Source organism: Leptonychotes weddellii, chromosome 12 (assembly GCF_054177405.1).
Source record: "Leptonychotes weddellii isolate Sample4059 chromosome 12, ASM5417740v2, whole genome shotgun sequence".
In the NCBI taxonomy this organism is placed as follows: Eukaryota; Metazoa; Chordata; class Mammalia; order Carnivora; family Phocidae; genus Leptonychotes; species Leptonychotes weddellii.
This window is the reverse complement of record NC_138380.1, coordinates 53,763,095-53,785,483: the sequence shown is the minus strand read 5'-3', so window position 1 is coordinate 53,785,483 and position 22,389 is coordinate 53,763,095. Positions and strand designations below refer to the sequence as shown.

Genomic DNA, 22,389 nt, shown 5'->3' with positions numbered 1-22,389 from the left:
TCCCCTCTGGTAACCATCTGTTGTTCTCTATAGTTAAGAGTCTGTTTCTTGGTTTAACTCTCTTCCTCTCTCTTCTTTTCCCTTTGCTCATTTGTTTTGTTTCTTAATTCCACACAAGAGTGAAATTATATGGTATTTGTCTTTCTATGATTGACTTATTTCACTTAGCATTATATTCTCTAGCTCCATCCATGTCATTGCAAATGCAAGATTTCATTCTTTTTTATGGTGGGATAATATTCCACTATATATATATGTGTATATAGACACAATATAATGTAGTGATATATTATACATTATATATAAACTACATATTATAAATTTTATATATATATCTCATCTTCCTTACCCATTCATCAATCAATGGACACTTCTTGAGCTGCTTCCATTATCTTGGCTGTTGTAAATAATGCTGCTATAAACATAAGAGTACATGTATCTCTCTGAATTAGTGTTTTTGTATTCTTTGGTTAAATACCTAGTAGTGCGATTACTGTTTTCCACAGTGGCAGCACCAGTTTGCATTCCATCAACAATGCAGGAGGGTTCCTTTTTCTCACATCCTCAACAACACCTGTTTCTTGTATTGTTGAATTTAGCCACTCTGAGAGGTACGAGGTGGTATCACATTGTAGTTTTGATTTGCATTTCCCTGATTGTAAGCGATGATAAGCATCTTTTCATGTGTCTGTTGGCTATCTGGATGTCTTTGGAGAAATATCTGTTCATGTGTCTGCCCATTTTTTAATTGGATTATTTGTTTCTTGGGTGCTGAATTTTATAAGTTCTTTATGTATTTTGGATACTAACCCTTTATTGGATATATCATTTGCAAATACATTCTCCCATTCCATAATGTGACTTTTAGTTTTGTTAATTATTTGTGTACAGAAGCTTTTTATTTTTATGTAGTCCTAACAATTTACTTTTGCTATTTTTTCCCTTACTTCAAGGGACCTGGCTAGAAAAAAGTTGCTATGGCCGATGTCAGAGAAGTTTCTACCTGAGTTCTCTTCCAGGACTTTTAGTTTCAGGTCTTGCATTTAGGTTTTTAATCTATTTTGAATTTATTTTTGGTGTATGGTGTAAGAGAGTGGTCCCAGTTTCATTCTTTTGTATGTAGCTGACTGGTTTTTCCAACACCATCTATTGAAGAGACAGACTGTTTTTTTTCCATTGGATATTCTTTCATGCTTTGTTGAAGATTAACTGACCACATAATTGTGGACTTATTTCTGGGGTTTCTATTCTGTTCTATTGATTTATGTGTCTACTTTTGTGCCAGTACCATACTGTTTTGATCACTAGAGCTTTGTAATATAACATGAAGTCCAGAATTGTGATGCCCCCAGCTTTGCTTTTGAAGAGTGCTTTGGCTATTCAAGGTTTTTTGTGGCTCCATATACATTTTAGGATTTTTTGTTCTAGTTCTTTAAAAAAAAAAGCTCTTGATATTTTGATAGGGATTGCAGTGAATGTGTAGACTATTTTGAGTAGACATCTTTTTTTTTTTTTAAGATTTTTATTTGTTTATTTGAGACAGAGAGAATGAGAGAGAGAGAGCACATGAGAGGGGGGAGGGTCAGAGGGAGAAGCAGACTCCCTGCCGAGCAGGGAGCCCGATGCGGGACTCGATCCAGGGACTCCAGGATCATGACCTGAGCCGAAGGCAGTCGCTTAACCAACTGAGCCACCCAGGAGCCCCTTGAGTAGACATCTTAACAATATTTGTTCTTCCAATCCATGAGCATAGAGTATCTTTCCATTTCTTTGTGTTGTCTTCAATTCCTTTCATCAGTTTTTTACAGTTTTCAGAATACAGTTCTCTCACCTCTTTGGTTAGGTTTATTCCTAGGTACTTTATTATTTTTGATGCAATTGTAAATGGAAATGTTTTCTTAATTTCTCTTTCTGCTGCTTCATTATTGGTGTATAGAAATGCAACAGATTTCTGTATATTGATTTTATATCCTGTGACTTTACTGAATTTGTTTATCAGTTCCAGAAGTTTTTTGGTGGAGTCTAGGGTTTTCTATATAGCATATCACATCATCTGCAAATAGTGAAACTTTTACTTCTTCCTTACCAATTTGGATGCCTTTTATTTATTTTTGTTGTCTGATTGCTGTGGTTAGGACTTCCAGTACTATACTGAATAGAAGTGGTAAGAGTGTACATCCTGGTCTTATTCCTGATCTTATATGAAAAGCTGTTTTGCTCCATTGAGGATTACATTAGCTATGGGTCTTTTGTATATGGCCTTAATGATGTTGAGGTATGTTCCCTCTATTCCTACTTTATTGAGGGTTTTTATCTTAAATAGTTGTTGTACTTTGTCAAATTCTTTTTCTGCATCTATTGAAATGATCATATGGTTCTTATCCTTTCTCTTACTGATGTGATATATCATTGCTGATCAATTTGTGAATATTGAACCACTCTTGCAATCTAGGAATAAAACCCACTTCATCCTGGTGAACAATCTTTTTAATGTCTTGTTGGATTCAGTTTCCAGTATTTTGTTGAGGATTTTTTAATCTATGTTCATCAGAGATATTGGCCTGTAGTTCTCTTTTTTGGTGGGGTCTTTATCTGGTTTTGGCATCAGTGTAATGCTGGCCTCATAGCAAGATTTGGGAAGTTTTCCTTCCTCTATCTTCTGGAATAGTTTGAAAAGAATAGGTATTAATTCTTCTTTAAATGTTTGGTAGAATTCTCCTCAGAAGCCATCTAGTCCCGGACTTTTGTTTGGTGGAAGTTTTTTGATTACTGATTCAATTTCTTTTCTGGTTATCAGTCTGTTAAAATTTTCTATTTCTTCCTGTTTCAGTTTTGGTAGGTTATATGTTTCTAGGAATTTACCCATTTCTTCTAGGTTGGCCAATTTGTTGGCATATAGTTTTTCATAATATTCTTTTATAATTGTTTGTATTTCTGTGGTTTTAGTTGTTATTTCTCCTCTCTCATTTGTAATTTTATTTACTTGAATCCTTTCTCTTTTTTTCTTGATAAGCCTGGCTAAAGGTTGATCAATTTTATTGATTTTTCAAAGAACCAGCTCCTAGTTTCATTGATCTGTTCTACTGTTTTTAAGTTTCTAGATCATTTATTTTAGCTCTAATCTTTATTATTTCCTTCCCTCTTCTGGCTTTAGGTTTTGTCTCTTGCTCCTTTTCTAGCTCCTTTAAGTGTAAGGTTAAGTTGTTGAGATTTTTCTTGCTACCTGAGGTAAGCCTGTACCGCTATAAACTTTTCTCTTAGGATTGCTTTTGCTGCATCCCAAAGGTTTCAAATCGTCATGGTTTCATTTTCATTTCTTTCCATGTGCTTTTTTATTTCTTCTTTTATTTCCTGGTTCATCTATTCATTGTCTAGTAGCATGTTATTTAATCTCCATGTATTTGTGTTCTTGCAAGATTTTTTTGTTTTGTCTTGTGGTTGACTTTTAGTTTCATAGTGGTGTGGTCAGAAAAGGTATGATTTTAATCTTTTTCAATTTATTGTGGCTTGTTTTATGGCCTAATATGTGATCTATTCTGGAGAATGCTCCATGTGCACTTGAAAAGAATCTGTATTCTGCCGTTTTAGGATGGAATGTTCTGAATATATCTGTTAAACCCATCTGGTCCAGTATGTCATTCAAAGGCACTGTTTCAACTGATTTTCAACTTAGATGACCTATTGATGTAAGTGGGGTATTAAGGTCCCCTACTATAATTATATTTTTATCAACTAATTCCTTTATTAACTGTTTTATGTATTGGGGGCTCCCATGTTGGGTGCATAAGTATTTACAATTGTTATATCTTGTTGGATTATCCCCTTTTTTTATTATACAGGGCCCTTCTTTGTCTCTTGTTAAAGTCTTGATTTAAAGTCTATTTTCTCTGATGTAAGTATTGCTACTCAGGCTTTCCTTTGACAATCATTTGCATGATAAATATATCTCCATTTCCTCACTTCAATCTGCAGGTGTTTTTAGGTCTGAAATGAATCTCTTCTAAACAGCATATAGATAAGTCTCTTTTTAAAAAATCTATTTTGTCATTCTATGTCTTTTGATGGGTTAAGTAATTGCTGATAGATACATATTTATTGCCATTTTATTACCTGTTTTGTGGTTATTTCTGAAGATTTTCTCTGATCCTTTCTTGTCTTGTCCATTTAATGGTCTGCCAGTTTTCTTTAGTGATATATTTGGATTTCTTTCTTTTTATTCTTTGCATATTTATTAGTGATTTTTGATTTGTGGTTACCATTTGGTTTGTATATAATATCTTTTGCATATAGCAGTCTGTATTAAGTTGATGGTCATTTTACTTTGAACCCATTCTTTCTTTACTCCTCTCCTTCCCATGTTTTAAGTATTTGGTGTCATATTTTACATCCTTTGTGTGTGTGTGTGTGCGTGTGTGTGTGTGTGTGTGTGAGGTCCTTGACTGATATTTTACAAAAATATTCATTTTTAACACTTTTGTGTTTCCTACCTTAGTACTGTCACTGTTGGTCTTTCCTTTCCACTCAAAGAGTCCCCTTTAATATTTCTTTCAGGGCTGGTTTAGTGGTCATGAACTCCTTTAGCTTTTGTTTGTCCGGGGAACTCTATTTCTCCTTCTATTCTGAATGATAACCTTTCTGGATAGATTATTCTCAGCTGCAGATTTTTCCCATTCAGTACTTTGAATATACCATGCCATTCTCTTCTGGCTTGGAAAGTTTCTGCTGAAAAATCCACTGGTAGCTTTATGGGTTTGTATGTAACTATCTTTTTTCTTGTTGCTTTTAATTTTTTTTTTATCACTATATTTTGCCATTTTAATTATATGTCTTGGTGTGGATCTGCTTTTGTTGATTTTTTTGGGAAGTTCTCTGTGCTTCTTGGATCTGGATATCTGTTTCCTTTCCCAGATTAGGGAAGTTTTCAGATATTTTCTCTTCAAATACATTTTCTGCCTCCTTTTCTTTCTCTTCTGGGACTCCTATAATGCTAATGTTATTGGATTTGATGGAGTCACTGAGTTCCCTAAGTCTAATCTCCTTTTGCACAATTCTTTTCTCTCTCTTTTGTTTAGCTTGATTACTTTCTATTACTCTTTTAGGTCTTGTTCCTCTGCTTCTACCAGCCTGCTGTTCATTGCATCAAGCTTGTTCCTAATCTCATTCATTGCACTCTTCATCTCTGATTGGTTCTTTTTTTTATCTCTGTCTCACTGGTGTCTTCCACTCTTTTCTCAGGTTCAGTGAATATCCTTATGATCATTGCTTTAAATACCCCATCAGGCATGTTATTTGTATCTGTTTCACTTAGATCTCTGGCCGTGGCCTTGTCCTTTTGTTCATTTGGGACAAATTTTTCTGTCTTCCCATTTTGTCTAAGTCTCTGTGCCTGTTTCTCTGTGTTAAGAAAGTCAGCTACATCTCCTGTTCTTCAGGGTAATGGCCTTACAAAGAGGAGGTCCTGTAGTGCCCTGCCATGGAGGGTCCCTTGTTCCCCAGGGCCTGGCACTTCCAGAAGTGTCTCCAATGTGTGCTGTGTGTGCTCTGCTGTTTTGTCCTAACTGCTTTATCCTTCAGGCCAGTCATCTACAGAGGCTTTCTTTGCCTGTTATAGGCAGTGTATGGTCCCTAGCCTGAATGTGGTGCGTTTTAACTAGGTGTGCTCTAGTGTGCTTGGGAGATAAGACCTGTCATCACTGTTGCCAGAACTGAGACTTCACAAAACTCTCGGGTTGGGAGATGCCGTATGAGTAGGGGTTTTGGCTGGGCTTCTGTGCAGAGGGCCCACAGCACTGGGACTGAGGCAACCCAGACTGGGAGGAGGGGTTCACTAGAGCATGGTGGGGGGTGGGGCTTGGTGTAAGTAAGTTAGGAAACCAGTGTCCTGGCTTCTCACAGGTGGCCCTGTGCTTACGCTGAGGGTCAAGAGAGGGAAATGGCACATGCCAGTTCCTTTGTTCCCAGAGGGGTCTCTCCATAGATGCTGCCTCTCTGGGACTTGCTCTGAGATGAGCAAATAACCTCTCCACTGTGTGCCTCAGGCAGTTTTCAGATTGCTATTTCCAGTCTGTATGCCTGCAGGCTATTTACCCTGACTTCTTTCCAAAGAGCAGCCCCAATGCCCCAGGGCTCTCATTGAACCAAGCTTGCTGATCTTCAGAAGTCTAGGCTTTAAGCCCCTTTCCTTGAAAAAGCACAAAATTTGGCCCCTCTCCTTTCCAAGCCAATTGCTATGGGATTTATTTTCCCCATGCACTCCCCTGTGTGCTAGTCTGTCTCTCACCCTTCTCTGCCACCACATTTCCCTCCCCACTACAGAGGTCAGCATCCATTTTTCTTCCAAACCGCGTCTTTGCATTGCCTACTTTCTTCGATGAGGCCTCTTCTCAACCTTTATTTGTGGAGTTTGTTCTGCCAGACGTCAGGTCGATTTCTAGGGTATTTAGGATGATTTGATAGTTATCTTCTATTTCTGGGACAAGGTGAGCCTAGGGTCCTCTTAATCTGCTGCCACATTCTCACAGCCTACTCATTTTTTAGGATTGCTTTTTCTTAGTATTTAATGTATTTCATGCAATTGCATAGAGTTTTTTATTTGCTAGTGCATAAAAATGCAGTTGATGGCCATTTCTCTAAAATTTTTCCTAAATTCATCTATTAATTTGAATAATTTTCCAACAGATTCTTTGGATTTTTTCATTAATTCATTAGTTATATTTATTAGATTGATTAATATAAACTAATTTTATAATTGATCTATTAATTTCTTTCAAATCCTTATGCCTTTTATTTCTTTGTCTTTCCTTCCTCCATTGATTATTTGTGGCAGAATGTTAAATAATAAGCATATCCAACTCGTTTTCAACTTCAAAAGGAAATTTTCAACATTTCACTATCAAATGTGAAGCTTGCTGTAGAAGTCTGTATAAGTAACTTTTGCTTCACCTTTATTTTTGCTATATAATATTATAGGTTGGTTGTACTTTTCTTTCAGCACTTTAAAAACATCATTCCATTCTCTTTTGGCTTCTACTACACTGGATTGGAATGACTTATCTGTATCTTAGTATGTGTTTCCAAATAAGGCCAGAGACAGTTTTGATTTTAAACTAATTATACACAATAAGATTGATTTAATATACCATAAGATATATTATGACAAAATTGATAGCCTGCTTTTTGGCCTGTTTATCTGTATGCATGGAAACAAAATAAAATCTTCATTAAAAAAATGAGACTGTACTATTGCTATTAGCTTATTGCTACTTCTTGTAAGTGTATGCAACCAGTAGAATTGTGATCTTTAAAATGTGAGATCCTGATTCTCTGGATCTGGGTAATTATTTCATTGGGACCTGTGACTCGTTTTTCCATTTTCTCTTTTTATGGCTCAATATGTACTTTATTTGTAGTCTAGAAAAGTAGGGATAGAGAGCCAAACAAAATAAATAATAAACACAACTTTTAAAGTATTGAAGGAAGTAAGTTTAAATTTCTACACACTGTTTACATATGCTTATGTGAAATGTATCAGATGCATCATTCTTTACCAAGTGTTTATAGTGAGTGCATATTCTAAACAGTTCCATTAACTAGTATGTTCATTTCTAACTTGATGATTTTGATCGTGATAAAACTCCAGAATCTGCTGCTATTCCAGAACATCCATTAAGCTTTCTTTGGGAAAGTGACATACCATCGATATAAACTAAGTGTACGTTTTCTGTATTTCTATATGTATAATTTCCTGAAAGGAATGGTATTGATTACCCACTTGATAAACAATTATACTACAACAAAGATAAAAATCATAAGAATGACTTATTTTTTTGCAGTTCTTCACAAAGTTACAATATAAATTCTATAATATGTGAATTCAGGAGTCACATTGCTTGGGTTTGTGTTGTGTTCTATCTCTTACTATCTGTCTGTCTGACTTTCTTCATCTGCAAAATGGGATTTATAGTAATTCTTATCTCAGAGCATTGTTGTAAGAATTAATAACATATTCTATGGCACACATTAAGTGCATAAATATTGGTATTGGTATTAATATTAATGATTGATAAATACTAAGCAATAGTAAGTATTTTTCTATATACTTCCTGCCATAAAAGCATTTTAAAATTGTGCAGGTGAATATATTTTCTGGCTAGGGTAGTATTTAATACAAGTTTCTTTAAATATGCTGTGTGAGGAAAAGGACATAAACTTGAAGTACACAGTACATACATTCTGGCATATATTGTGAAGTGTTCAATGGCAAAGGAAAAGTACTCAAATATGTTTCATATTTTATTAAGTACTCAGAGTTACGGTCTATGTTTTGCCAAATTACTCATTACATTTATAGGTTTTCTTTAATAACCTTGAAAACCTTAAATTGCATTTAAAAGGCTTAGATTTAAAATGCATGCTTGATTTTAAAAATGAGAGAAACCACCACTCTGTTTAATTTAAAATATTGTGAAATTATAGTTTCAACTTTATTTTTTAATAAGAAGTATTTGATAAATATCTAAGTTTCACATATATTTTTAAAACATTATAAAATGACATAAAATGAAATAATTTCACTTCTTGCCTTTCATCCAGAAGAAATCCAATGGAGGTCAATGTCAGGATAATGAAGGCAACCCTCAGAAGGAGTGTGACCTGTGATAGTGCCTGTTGGGGAAAGACAGACATCAACAAATTCTTTAGGAGAGTTACTAAAAGGAGTATCAGAATTTAAAGCTGTCAAGAAAACCAGCCTCAGATTTTATTTTATATTACACCATTTGTCACTGACATTTTTCAAGAAGTTTAAATAAATATACAGAGGATATTTTGGTTTTCCTAATGTCATTTAATTATCTTGCTAGACACTTGGAGAATGAATTAGACACTTTCACAGAGATATTTTGCTTAAAGAGTTCTTTCTAAAAATTCTCCTTTATAGTTTTGACTTTCATAATTCTTTGAAACACCTATGGCCCCACATATGGAGAAATCACTTACATTTTTATGAATAAATAGCACATTCCAATAGCTATTTTTAATATCACTAATTCTTTGTGGTTTCAAACCCAAAACTGTTTTTAATATGGAAAATATTTAAAGGAGAATGTGTTTACGAGTGCAAACACATAAATGGAACATACTGTACAAATACATACTCATATTTGGTGAAATCTATAGGTTCATATGTACATGTCAAAAGTTATCTTTTAAATTATTGTAACAACATATTTTCAACATAATTATAAATTATGCATTTTGTTTACATGTCAAAATTTAATAATAATATTTACTAAGCATCTACTATTTCATAGCTTCCATGTTATATGTTTCATATACTTCAATTCTTTTTATAGTCCCTACACCCTTACAGATAAGGTATCATTATATCTGCTTCATATATGGAAAAACAAACCAGGAACAAAAGGATTAAGTAATTTTTCCATCATCACACAGAAATAAATGATGCCTCTGAAATTCAAAATACACCTTCTTGACCTCAGAGTGTGACAATGGTGGATAAATCTGAGCAACAAACTTAAAGGGGACAGGGGCAGAGATCTAAACTGAGGTTACATAGCTACTATTTAGGGTCAGATGAATACTGCTTTAGTTTAAAAGTGGATCAGCTAAAGCAAGAAGTTGGATACACATCCCCTGAATGATTCCCCTACAGAAAGAGTGTTCTCATTAAGTGCGATACAACAAAGTGGCTAAAATAGTGATCAAAACATGATGCAAACATTCTTTTTCTTTGCTTTTAATGAAATAAAAAGAGGTAATTTCAACTCACTATTAACTAATATATACACCTAGAAAAATTGCATCTGTCCAAAGTTATAAACAATAAGCAAAAGCTACCAATTGCAACTGCTGTTCACATCCAATACCTCAGCTCCACACCTCCTTTTAAATCAACCCTGACCTCATGGCCAACTATAACACCTCCCTATTCACCATCATATGCCTGGATGGCACCCAGAATTGACAGGGATTTAAAACACAGCAATTGTTTAGTAGATGAGTATTGATGAGTAATCAAAAATATGAATAAAAAGTATCAGAATGTTAGGGATATGGGGACAGAGCTAGGTATCAGATATGAGGGAAAGCTCAGTGGACACCAGAATGTTTTAGTGGGATGTTATTTGGGTATATGGAATTCAGCAGTGGCTGCTTTGGGACAGTAAGGCAAAAGTACCAGAAAAATATTTCTTGGTGGTGAAGTAACTAGGTGTGCTTGAGCAGATTAATGGTTGCTTAAGGGAAACATTTTGTCTGTAAAGAAAAATGCTGCTCTTGGAGCGCCTGGGTAGCTCAGTCGTTGGGCATCTGCCTTCGGCTTGGGTCATGGTCCCGGAGTCCTGGGGTTGAGCCCCGCATCGGGCTCCCTTCTCCACAGGAGACCTGCTTCTCCCTCTCCCACTCCCCCTGCTTGTCTTCCCTCTCTTGCTGTGTCTCTCTCTGTCAAATAAGTAAATAAATCTTACCAAAAAAAAAAAAAAGAAAAATGCTGCTTTCACCACCACTGCTTCATTTTGATTCCTGAGGAGAAAGTTCATATGAAAGAAAGAAATGGTATGTGCCCAAAAACTACAGCATGATTTTAAATGCTCTGTAAGAATATAGGATTTGGAATTATGCATTGAATCTATGAGCCATGTAACCATAGGCAAATTATTTGGCATTTCTAAGGCTCTTTTATGTGTTTGGTACATTTGACATAAAATGAGTTTGGCAGCAACTATAATAAGGTACTGAGAAGAGTGCTTGGCACAAAGTCAACTAATGGTTATGATAGGAATATCATTGTTACTATTTTTAGGCTATACTGATTTTTCAAATGGTACTTAGGTTAACTTTAATGAATTACAATAAAATAAAGAAGCACAAATAAAAGGTCCATTAACTCTTTCCAATATCATTGGAAAATCAGATACAGGATAAAATATATTTTTGAATTTTGGTTAGGGAATTTCTGATCCCTTAACCAGAAAAAAAAAAAGGGGGGGAAATCCTCTTTGTTCAAATTGCTTCCTGGTTCCTGGAGTCGGAGTGAAAATCAACATAATACGTCTATCTAGCTACCTAGTTAATGCCTCTACCTAGCTAAAAGGCCCCTGATACTTACTATGTCTAAAACTCTGTTTCCTTCCTCCACACTACACATCTCCAGGTTTCTTCTTCTTAGAATGGCACAAACAGTTTTTTAGTTGTTCAAGCAAAAAAACCCCGAAAAACCAAAAAAGCAAAACAAACAAAAGACTGTGACTCATCCTTGACTCTTCTCTCACTGTCTACTTCTAATACATTAGAAATAAAATGTTGGCAGCATATTTGAAGTACATCCAGGATAAAGGTATTTGTTACAAGCAGCTGTTTTGTGAACAAAAAAACTTATTCCAACCCAACATGATCTCCACCACAACTTGAAATACTCTTTTAGCTGGTGTCTCCACTTCTAAAATTGCATGTCTACTTCTCATGGCCTTCTACCCACAGTTTTACAGCTAGAATGCTGACTCTTTTTAAGACATACATCATATCACATCATTATTATGCTCTAAATCCTTCAGGACCTTCAAATTCTACTTAGAATAAAACTCGAAGTCCCTACTCTGGCCCATACATAACCTACCCCACTATCATATTGTCCACTAGTAATCTCTCTGTCTTTCATATCACAAATTTTGTTCTTCCTTGAACATGACAAGCATCCTTCCCCTTCAAGTCTGTTTTACCTACTGTTCCTTCTATTGGGGCAACTTCCCCCAGGGATCTTTATGGTTCATTCCTTCATTTCATTCTGGTACTATTCAAATGCACATCCTTGTCTGTCATATGTAAAACAGTACTTTTCCATAACTATCTATAACCTTTTTCTGTTATATTGTTCTCCATGCAACACTTCTATACAATTATTCATTTACCTACTTATCACTTCTATACAATTATACATTTGTCTGAGCATTCTCTTGCTTTTTATTTTCTGTCCCACTAGATCCCCCACTAGGATGTAAGCCCCATTAGAGGTTATACTTTGTTATTTACTGTTACATCTCAAACATCTAGAACATTGCCTGGTGCACAGTTAGTACTCAATATGTTTTTGTTGAAAGATTGATCAAGTGAATGAATATTTTATATCTGTGTGTTAATATCCATGCCCTTAATATTAATAATTTATATTAATGGTTTAACCAATAATTGAATATTATAACATTAAATATTTAATTTACTATTAATATTTTAGTTCTTTAAAATTAAAAATAAATTCTATTAAACAAGCTAATGATTTAATACTTCATAATTTAATATTAATAATTTAATATTCATATACTAAATATTTCAAAATGTTAAATTCATCTAAGAGGCAGCAACCTCAGAACTCAAGGTCCTACAGCAGTTGCTGGAAGATATCCATTTTGACACAGTTTCTTTCTTGGATGTTCAGTAAAACTATTTTGGGGGTCATGAAGCCACTCTAAATTATCAGTATTCACTTCAAGATCTCACTGAAATCTGGACACCAACTTTTGCTATACTTGTGATAGAAAACTCTTATTTTTTTTTTCACTAAGAAGCAAGTGAAAATATAAGCTCTATATCTTTCAGTTGTTTCTCAAAATACAAAAGAAAAGAAGAGGTGTTAAAAGACAGTCTCAGAAAGACAAACTTTCTTTTCATGAGGATTACTTTTTTTTTTAAAGATTTTATTTATTTATTTGAGAGAGAAAGAAAGAGAGAGAGAAAGAGCATGAGCTGGGGTTGGGGGGGTGCGGAAGGGAGAAGCAGACTCCCCGCTGAGCAGGGAGCCTGATGCGGGGCTTGATCTCAGGACCCCGGGATCATGAGCTGAGCCAAAGGAGGATGCTTAACCAACTGAGCCACCCAGGCACCCCTCTTTACATTAGGATTACTTTTAATGAGAAAATACAACTCCTCAGAACTGTGCATTTTGACTTTGAGTCTCCAAAGCTGAGTTAAAATGTCTAATTTTTACATATTTTTCATAAATACAAATGAGATATTAATTCAAATTACAAGCAGTTTTATGGTTGATTGTGTTTAATATTATTATTAAAGGAGCGGTCTGATAGTGATCAAAGTTTGGGACAATACTAATAACATGAAGATATGTTTAATGTCACAGTTAATATTTCATTATTTGTGTAAATGATACTTTTAATGTGCAAAGTCCCACTTAATTATATTTCTTTTCTTTTTTTTTAATTTTATTTTATTATGTTATGTTAGTCACCATACATCATTAGTTTTTGATGTAGTGATCCACGATTCAATATAGTGTACATGAATTATATTTTTTCAGGGCTCCTAGGTGGCTCAGTCAGTTAAGCGTCTGCCTTCAGCTCAGGTCATGATCCCTGAGATCCTGGGATTGAGTCCCCCGTTGGGCTCCCTGCTCAGCGGGGTGTTTGCTTCTCCCTTTCCTTTTTCCCCTCTTCTCACTTGTGCTCTCTCTCTCACACACTCTCTCTCAAATGAATAAATAAAATCTTTTAAAAAATCATATTTTTCATTGTAACTCACGATAATCACTTTTCTGAGTTCCTGAAGCCTATGCTTATTTTAACTACCTAGTTAAAATATCCTATAGTACACACTTACTACATTTATTTCATGGCTTTCAGTTATAACTGATGCTCGTTTTGGCTCACATTTCCTTTTTTCATATTACTTTGGTTACCACCTAAAAACTTTAGGAAATTAAATTAAATCTCAATGGACTGCACTGGAAAAAAAAAACCAAACAAACAGTAGATAGATACTCTCAAATAAATTCTTGAGAGATTTCACATAAGACCTAAGCTAGATCTAATTTGCACAAGTGACACTGTGTTATGAGAGTACCATTAAATATATTGATTTTTTTCAAAGAGTCTGTTAAAACTTGTCAACATGAAAACATTAGTTATAAAATTGCAGTGCCCATAATATTTTACAGAATACAGCATACAGGGGAATTCAAAACTATAAAAATCTGTTCCCAAATTTATATTGGATATTCTCAGATGCATCATTAACTTGAAATATATCATCAAATAATCTGTGTTAAAATGTATCTGCAGTTAACTTTACTACACATTCTAAGACTGTGAAATACTGAAACTATTTTGAGTGTGTCTATTATTTAAAAGGATAGCATTGCCTTTACAGTTTTACTTTGGAAACACGCTAGTGTGTCCGTATTTTCATTTCAAACGTGTATTCATGGTATCACCCCATGAACTGGACCCTGGCAGCTAAGGAATTGATTTCCCAAGCATTACTAAACCAAAATCAACATAGAAGTCTGTGGGTCATATCACTAAACTAAACACTATATATTTAAATGTATGCATTTCAAGTTTCAGTAAGAAAGGAATGTGCCTTTTACACCTTTGTGGTGGCCATCAAATTGTTTTTTTGACTCTCAAAGTTATTTATACAGAACTTGCACACATAAAACAAGTAAGTATTTATCTACTCTGGTATATGCATAAACAGAAAAGGCTGTGGGACCACAGCAGGGCCCCAATTACAAGTCAGCCACAACTTTTCTATGTGATTATTGGCTACAGTGAATCTGGAAAAAAAATATTGCTGTTGGATGTTAATGTCTTCATATGCTTTTAAACATCTCTGAGACTAGAAAGGCACTACAGAATCTTACAAATAAGCAACTTTTTTCCTAGTTGCACAGCATGTTTTTAGCAAGGAGAAACATATGTGGGAAACAAGCAAACACACCTTCCAAAATTAATTTGCGTCAGGAACGAAGCTGTCTCCAACTCTAATTCCAGTTTGAAAAGGATTCCAACACTTGGTTTTTCTCTTTGTCAATATATCTATAGGAGTTTCTGTTTTTTATGGCAGGAGAAACATCTTGTGAAACCTTGCTATAAGTTGCATCTTTTAATATACACTGTGTCTAGCTACATTTTTGCCCAGGAAGTACTCATACATGCCTAAACCATGAACTCTCTTGGTGAACTTAATGCCAAGGGTTCCTATTTCAAAATCAAAATGGGTAAATTTCTAGTTTTGTTTCTATGAATTGGTATAATTTATTTTGGTATTTTACTTAGTACAACTAAAAAAATCATTAATGCAAACTGTACTCAACATTGATAAGTCTATCAAGAGTTAGATATTTAGATGTAGATGATCTAGCTTTTCTTCTGGTCTCTTTCAACCATGGAAACTCTGCGAATACATGCATATTTCAGTCATTATTTAGGTGAAAAAATTAAGATAACAAAGTAGTTTAACAAAGTAATCAGTGACGGGTTACTTATGTAATACTTGAATTTTAGTCTCACCATTATGGTAATTTGGTATCTACACATGCATTGCTAAGAGTGATTTGGTTCATGCTGCTTTTAAGAAAGCTTTGCTCCTGAAATAAATTTTTGAGTTCAAATTTTGTCTCATTTTGAAGCTAAAGGCAAATGAACCCAGCACAACATGGAACTGGTTTCATTAATTGTAGTGCATATACGAAAGAGCAAACAATGAGCCAGTATGTTTCCTACCATCCTATTCTCAAGAATTTCTGGTCACGTTGTATCCTATTTCTTAATTTCACTTCACAAAATGGAAACTAGAATTTAATTCATTGTTTTCTGTTATAATCAGAAAAGTCTATTAAATATTTTACTGTCGTTTTTGTAAAAACATTCTCTTTGGACAGAGAGCAAATATGAACTTATCTTTCAAAACTGGGGTCACTACTTGTAACAATGTTTGCTTATTAATTTTAAATGCAAAATCCACAAATACATAAGAATAATACCAATCAGTAAAGTCCTTAAATAAGGTTAAAAATTAAAATGGGCTTTCTTTAATATATTATTCAGTAATGTTTATGATAACTTTCTGTAAACCTATTTTATTTAGTAGGACACACTGTGCCACACACTATTGGCAGCCCAACCAGGAAATAGCCCCCATTTCTTCTGTACTATTACTATGGCTGATTTTATCCAGGTATAAGGAAGAAATGTGCTCAGGGGGGAAGTGAACTCTTTATCCCTGGTATAATTCATTCATGGTTAATTCATGAGCTGGTGTTAGTTATTGGTTCAGTGTGGACATGTGAATTCGTCTTGAATAATGAGACATGAAAGGACATTTGCTGGGAAATATTCTGGGGCTTTTTTTCCTCCTTCTTAAATAAAATGAAATTTATAAGATGCTATAGAAGAAGTGAACTTGCTGCTTTTGGTCACAGTCTGTGAGTACAGCAGACTGAAGTTGCTGTCATTATCTTAATGATGATGAAAGCCAAGAGAATGATAGAGAAACCTTTTTGGAACCTCTACATGTTTGAACTGACAAACTAACCAACCCCAGAAACTCTTGCCCTTGAATTTCCAGTTATATTTAAGACACATTTAATTGGATATTCTGTTTCTTAGAGCAGACGATATCTAAAAGACCCGCACGCCATAGACAGTTTAAGTAAGGGTATCCCACAGGAAAGTTTACATGTTACTATGCATTTTATAAGTGTTTAAAGAATATTTTTTTGAAAACAAGTTTAAGTCATATATTTATTAGTGAGAAGGATTTATAAACATCTAACATTTGTTATTTTTGCTTACTCAAATCTATTTCCCTTTTTCTATGTACTATAACCTAATTAATTTTCTTTTAAGCCATTCTTTTCTTCCTCTCTGATCCTGAGGATCCTGTGGAGCTGACTCTGTTCTCCCATGCATAGAGTGATGATACTGATTAGTTCTGTGCTATCCAGAACATTAGACTTCAACTTGGAACCTTCACTTCTGGGATTCTTTGTTTGGCAGTATTTAAAACTAGAGCTGCTTGTAGCCATCTAGCCACCATGAAGGCTGAGAGTCTGTAGAAGAATCTGCACTGAGAAAAACATAGCTGCAGGAAAGAATGAGAAAGTTCCTGATGACATTATTTGACTCATTGGATCAGCACTGCCTGATGAAGAAATAGTCCCAAACTCTTCAGTTATAGGAGTTAATAAATTTACCCTGGGTTGAATATCTCTCACATAAAACCAGTGAGTCCTATCTAACACACCCAGTAATCTATTTCAAGTAGGCTTCTTTCTTACAATTCACGATATAGGACGTATGGAATAATTGTAATTGTTCCAGTGGAATTACTATACTAGGATTTTTTATTTATTTATTTATTTATATATTTATTTATTTTTTAAAGATTTTATGTATTTATTTGACAGAGAGAGAGCACAGGTAGGCAGACAGGCAGGCAGAGGGAGAGGGAGAAGTAGGCTCCCTGCTGAGCGCGGAGCCTGATGTGGGGCTCGATCCCAGGACAATGGGATCATAACATGAGCTGAAGGCAGCCGTTTAACCACCTGAGCCACCCAGGCACCCCACTATACTAGGATTATTAAAATGGTATGTAATTATTAAAAATGATTCTACAGGGTTTATATATTAAATTATTAATAGTAATCCTATGGTAGATATATTTTTTCTGCATGTATTATTTATTAATGTCTGTTAGTATGGAGTTTTCAGGAACTGATATCTGTAAATAGCACAGACTTATTCTTTGAAAAAAGTTAATTTGTTTTGGTTGAATTCACTATCCACTAATCCATCTGAATTCATTTAATTTTTTTTTTGGTTCTTGCATCTTTTTTCTTTTTTTGGACTTTTCCACACTATTCTTTATGTCTGAAGATTACTTGTCATGTTTTGTTTTCATCTCATTGTCTTTTAGCACTGGATAGTGGTTCATTTTTTTAAATAATGGATGACTCTATTTATTAATGCACTAATTCTCTCTTAATTTGCCTTTAAACTGCTATTTAAATCATTGACTTTCTCAGGTCTATTATCACATTTTTGTGTGCTAGAAGTTTAATGTGAAGATTTTTAAATGAGCCTTATGATTTTTGATAGTCTTGTTCTTAAGTTTTCATAATTTTAATTTCTTTTTAATTTCATCTTCGGCTTCTTCAAACATACTAAATTTACTAAATTTATGTTTTACTTTAATTTCCAACATCTGTTGTTTTTTAGAGTTTGATTCTGTTTTTTGTTGTTTCTGCTAAGGCTTTGTCATGATGGTTTGCTTTCTCCCAGTGTGTTTCTGTGTTGTTTAACTCTGAGTTCATCATCACTGTGACTTTATCTTTGGGAATACTCTGACACTTGAGTTCAAGGGGATTGCTCCAAGCATGCTTTGAACATGGTTCTATTAGGTGCGCGAGACCTAATCTGAGAACACTTTAAACTATATTCTTAATTTAGGTTTATAAATCAATAGTTAGTATAAATCCTGGACCCATCCCTGAGTGAGGGCTGGTTTGTGGTTAAAAATTCTCAGGGAAGACTTTTTATTCTGCTTCCCCAAAGCCTAGACAATATCTTTGGCAAACCATTTGATAGATATTCTTCACAGGAACACTTTGGATATAATCAATTAATTTATATTTAATAGTCTAGGAGAATTAACTTACCTGTTTAAATGGGAGATATTGCCAACATTAAAGTGACATTACAGAAAAAAAATAGAGCACAGCTATAATATTGGGAGCTAATTTCCATTTTCAGACAAAGTGACAGATAATTTTCTCACAAAATTTCCTAGATATTTAAAATGGATACCACCTACAGCTTTATCTGCAAAGGTCTCTTCATAAAATGCTAGCATCAAAGCAGACTGTGCAACTGCATAGATCCTTAATAGATGAGACACCGATGATGAGAAGGGAACTTCCTCCCCCGTGACCTAGGAAGACAAGAAAGACGTCTTTTCTTTACATTGCTCCCTGGCTTATTGCCCTCATTGAAATTCACACTAAGCAGAGAGGAGATGTGCACAAAGAAAAGAAAAGCTTTGCTATTCCTTTTTTTTTTTTTTTTCCCCAGAATGAATCTAACGTTCTCTTGTTTTTGGATAGAAAAACATAAAAGTTCAGAAACTTGTTTTTCATTTCAGAAGCATTATGATTTTGATTTAGTCTGCTTTATAATAAACCAGTGTAAGAATTGAGTCAGCAGTATGTACTGATGATAACAACCGAAATGAACATTAAAATATGAAATATGAAAATAGGAATACATAAATATGTCCATGATTATACATGAAAGTAAAGAAAAAGAAAAAATGGAAGGTTATTTTACTAATGGAGATAATCATGCCTCAAAGGGAAATACCGGTTTATTGGCAACAACTTTCCTAAACTATAGAGTTTCCCAGAAATACTACAATTCTACTTTTATAATGCAAATTTAGGCACAAATATTACTTTAGAATATTCACTTTGGATTATCTATTGAAAAATAGAAGAAATAATAAATGGATCAGAGTTAACTAAATTTTCTGAGCTGAAATAAGGGAATTATTTTCACCTAATCAGGTCAGCTCATTGTTACATGACTGATTATGAACAACACTAAAAACATCTGGGAAATTTCAGCATAGCAGCTTTTATAACTGGATAAGAAAACATTCTTATTTAGATCATGATTTTTGAAAAATAACAAAATTCAAATAAAAACTGATTTTATTTCCTTGTAATATGGGCTAATTTTTATACTCACAATTATCTTTGATACAAACAATAGTTTACTCTTTCTATTGCTTTTAGATTACTATTAATGACAGTTATTATAAGGAATCACAATCTATATCCTAAGGATTGGAAGGAAATCTCTTTTTATCATCTCTATAAGAATTCCAGATTAAAACTGAATTTTTCATTGAGTTTCCAGGGTTTTAAATCTCCACTTCACTTACTTTTGGGTTTTAATGTGATTTCTGAATTTAATGCTACTACTACTCTACTAGAGAATGGGTGAAGTTATGGTCTAATCCAATAACCACATCACCTTGGTGTGACTTTAGACCTTCCATTCTAGAGACTTCATTTCTTTTTTTAAATTCAGTATAGTTACATTAGTTTCAGGTATACAATTTAGTAATCTGACAAATTTATACCTTATGCTATGTTTACCACAAGTATAGGTACCATCTATCTTGATATACCACTATTACAATATCCTTGATTATATTCTTTATGCTGTGACTTTTATTCCTGTAACTTACTCATTTCATAACTAGAAGTTTGAATCTCCCAGGCCCCTTCATTCACTGGCTGTACCAATTTACATTCCCAGCAACAGCATATGGGGGATTCTTTTTCTCCACATCCTCACCAACACTTGTGATTTCTTGTCTTTTTTTATTTTAGCCATTCTAACAGGTATAAGGTGATATCTCATTGTGGTTTAGATTTGCATTTCCCTGATGATTAGTGATGTTGACCATCTTTACATTTTTTCATGAATAAAATGAAGGCTACACTGAGTCATCTTTAAGGCTCCCTCCACCTCTAGTGTTTTAGGATTCTGTGACCAAGCGAATGTGTTTGTAGAGTTTTTGCATTACACAAAGGCTCTTTGCTGTACATTTCAGTGGATCTGAAAACTAGTCTCTGCTGCTCTGCTCCCCAAATCATGCTCCCCAGTAAGAGGCAGTGTCTGCCTGGGAGAAGGCACCATTCTTATTGGCCCCTAGGTGGTTTCTAGTCAGTAAGTTGTGTACCAAAGGGCAGTATCTGCCTAAGTGAACATCTTTTTTCAGATCTGCATGAAGTCAACACGCATACAGGCTGACTGTAGACCTGGCAATATGATACTAATCTTCACCATCACCAGCATGAACTCTATTTACCTCTGGGATTTCTTCACTCAGTCCAAGTCTTGGTTTACCTGGACCCCATCCTGGTCCTTTAAATATGACAGAAAACTTGTTGAAGAATCCAGGTGTGGCCCAGAATGTAGTCCATATGTAAACTAAATGGTGGAACTAGAAAAATAAAAATATAGCTTATTTAAAATAAGAAAAACACATAACAAAAATATGAAGTATAATTAATCATACATTTTATTTATTATTCAATGCAATTTATATTTTTTTCTGTAATATACAGGTTATGTATCATTCAATATAGATTAATATGCAATTGCATATTGTAATTCATTCTATTCCTTCTGTGTCCCTTAAGTGTGTTCTTGTCAATATTTCTGAAGCTCCACAAAAATTATAATTTTGAAATTTAAAAAGAGGACAATGATTTAGAAAATCAGCAAAATAGAAAAAATGAGTTGAGTCTTTGCTTCCAATGGAATTAATTTAGCAGCTGTGCACTCAACATCTGTGTCTAATGATATTATTTCTAAAGTCTTGCTAAATGGATATTAATGTTGAACATGGAAACATATTACAGATTTAAAAACAGCCCTTTATTTACTGCACTGAGTTTTAGACAATCATGTCTACAATTGAGGAAAAATATTCAAAGCCATCTCTGAGTTTTATAGTAGGAATTCACATTCTGTAAAGAACACTGTACATTTGACAGGTACAGAAGTTAAAAGTATGCTCACACATAAGAAGTACTCAGTAAATATTAGCTATTAGGGTAATTGGTTATTCCATACATGTGATAGTAATGCATCATAGGATTTAAAATAGTCCTAGAGCTATAGACTCAAATGCTGACTTCTATTATAAGTGAAGTAATAAATTAATGTAGAAAGAAGTTTTGGCTCTATGAGAATTTGTGGTCCTACTGGCATTTTCATTGTCTCTTAAAGAGTTTAAACTGCTAGGATTATAAAAATGGTTTTAAAATTTCTTGAAACATTACAATAAGGAATCTGAAGCAATTAATGAACAATGTAGGGTTTAGTGGAGGAGATTTTGAGGAAAAGGGAACTGTCAAATGGAAATTTACACTGGGCCTTAATAATAAAAAATAATAATAATACAAAATATAATGTGCTTAGGAGTTACAATACATATTAATATACTTACCTGTTCTGTTATTTTGAAAACTGACTTCATTTTATTTATTTATTTTTAAGTATTTATTTATTTATTTTAGAGAAAGAGAGAGCACGAGTGTGGGGAGGGTAAAGGGAGAGGGAGAGAGAGATAACTTCAAGAGGACTCCCTGCTGAGTGTGGAGCCCAACGTAGGGCTCGATCGGTCCCAGGACCCTGAGATCATGACCTGAGCCAAAACCAGGAGTCTGACACTCAACCAACCGAGCCACCCCGGTGTCCCTGACTGCATTTTATTGCTCTCATTCTAGATACAGGCCATGAGAAATACATGGTAACATTTTAAAATAAGGAGTACTTTCTTATTTGCCTCCCAATGCCCTGAAACTCCTGGACTCCAAAGGAGAGCAAAGTGAGTGTCCTATGCCTAATAATAAAGAGGAAAAAAAAAAACAACCCTCTCCAACTAGTGGGGGCCATCTTACTTGCTTTTGATGCCTCTGAGGGAAAGGTGAGAAATTTGGCTGAATATAAAGGAATACAAGTGAAAGTAAGTATATGTTTTTGTAGGTTCAAGAACTCCTAA

General features: G+C 34.3%; 1 protein-coding gene across 2 annotated transcripts in view; it reads right to left on the bottom strand.

Annotated features, from left to right (window-relative positions):
* The window catches only part of AGMO (alkylglycerol monooxygenase), a 320,330-nt gene that overhangs the window by 143,841 nt on the left and 154,100 nt on the right, over positions 1-22,389 (bottom strand). For both annotated transcript variants that reach the window (XM_081800464.1, XM_081800465.1), the window contains exons 9-11: positions 20,689-20,823; positions 18,625-18,741; positions 8,582-8,664 (exon numbers count right to left, since the gene is read on the bottom strand). In XM_081800464.1, the coding sequence (XP_081656590.1) occupies positions 8,582-8,664; positions 18,625-18,741; positions 20,689-20,823 (335 nt within the window). The remainder of the gene's footprint in view (positions 1-8,581; positions 8,665-18,624; positions 18,742-20,688; positions 20,824-22,389) is intronic.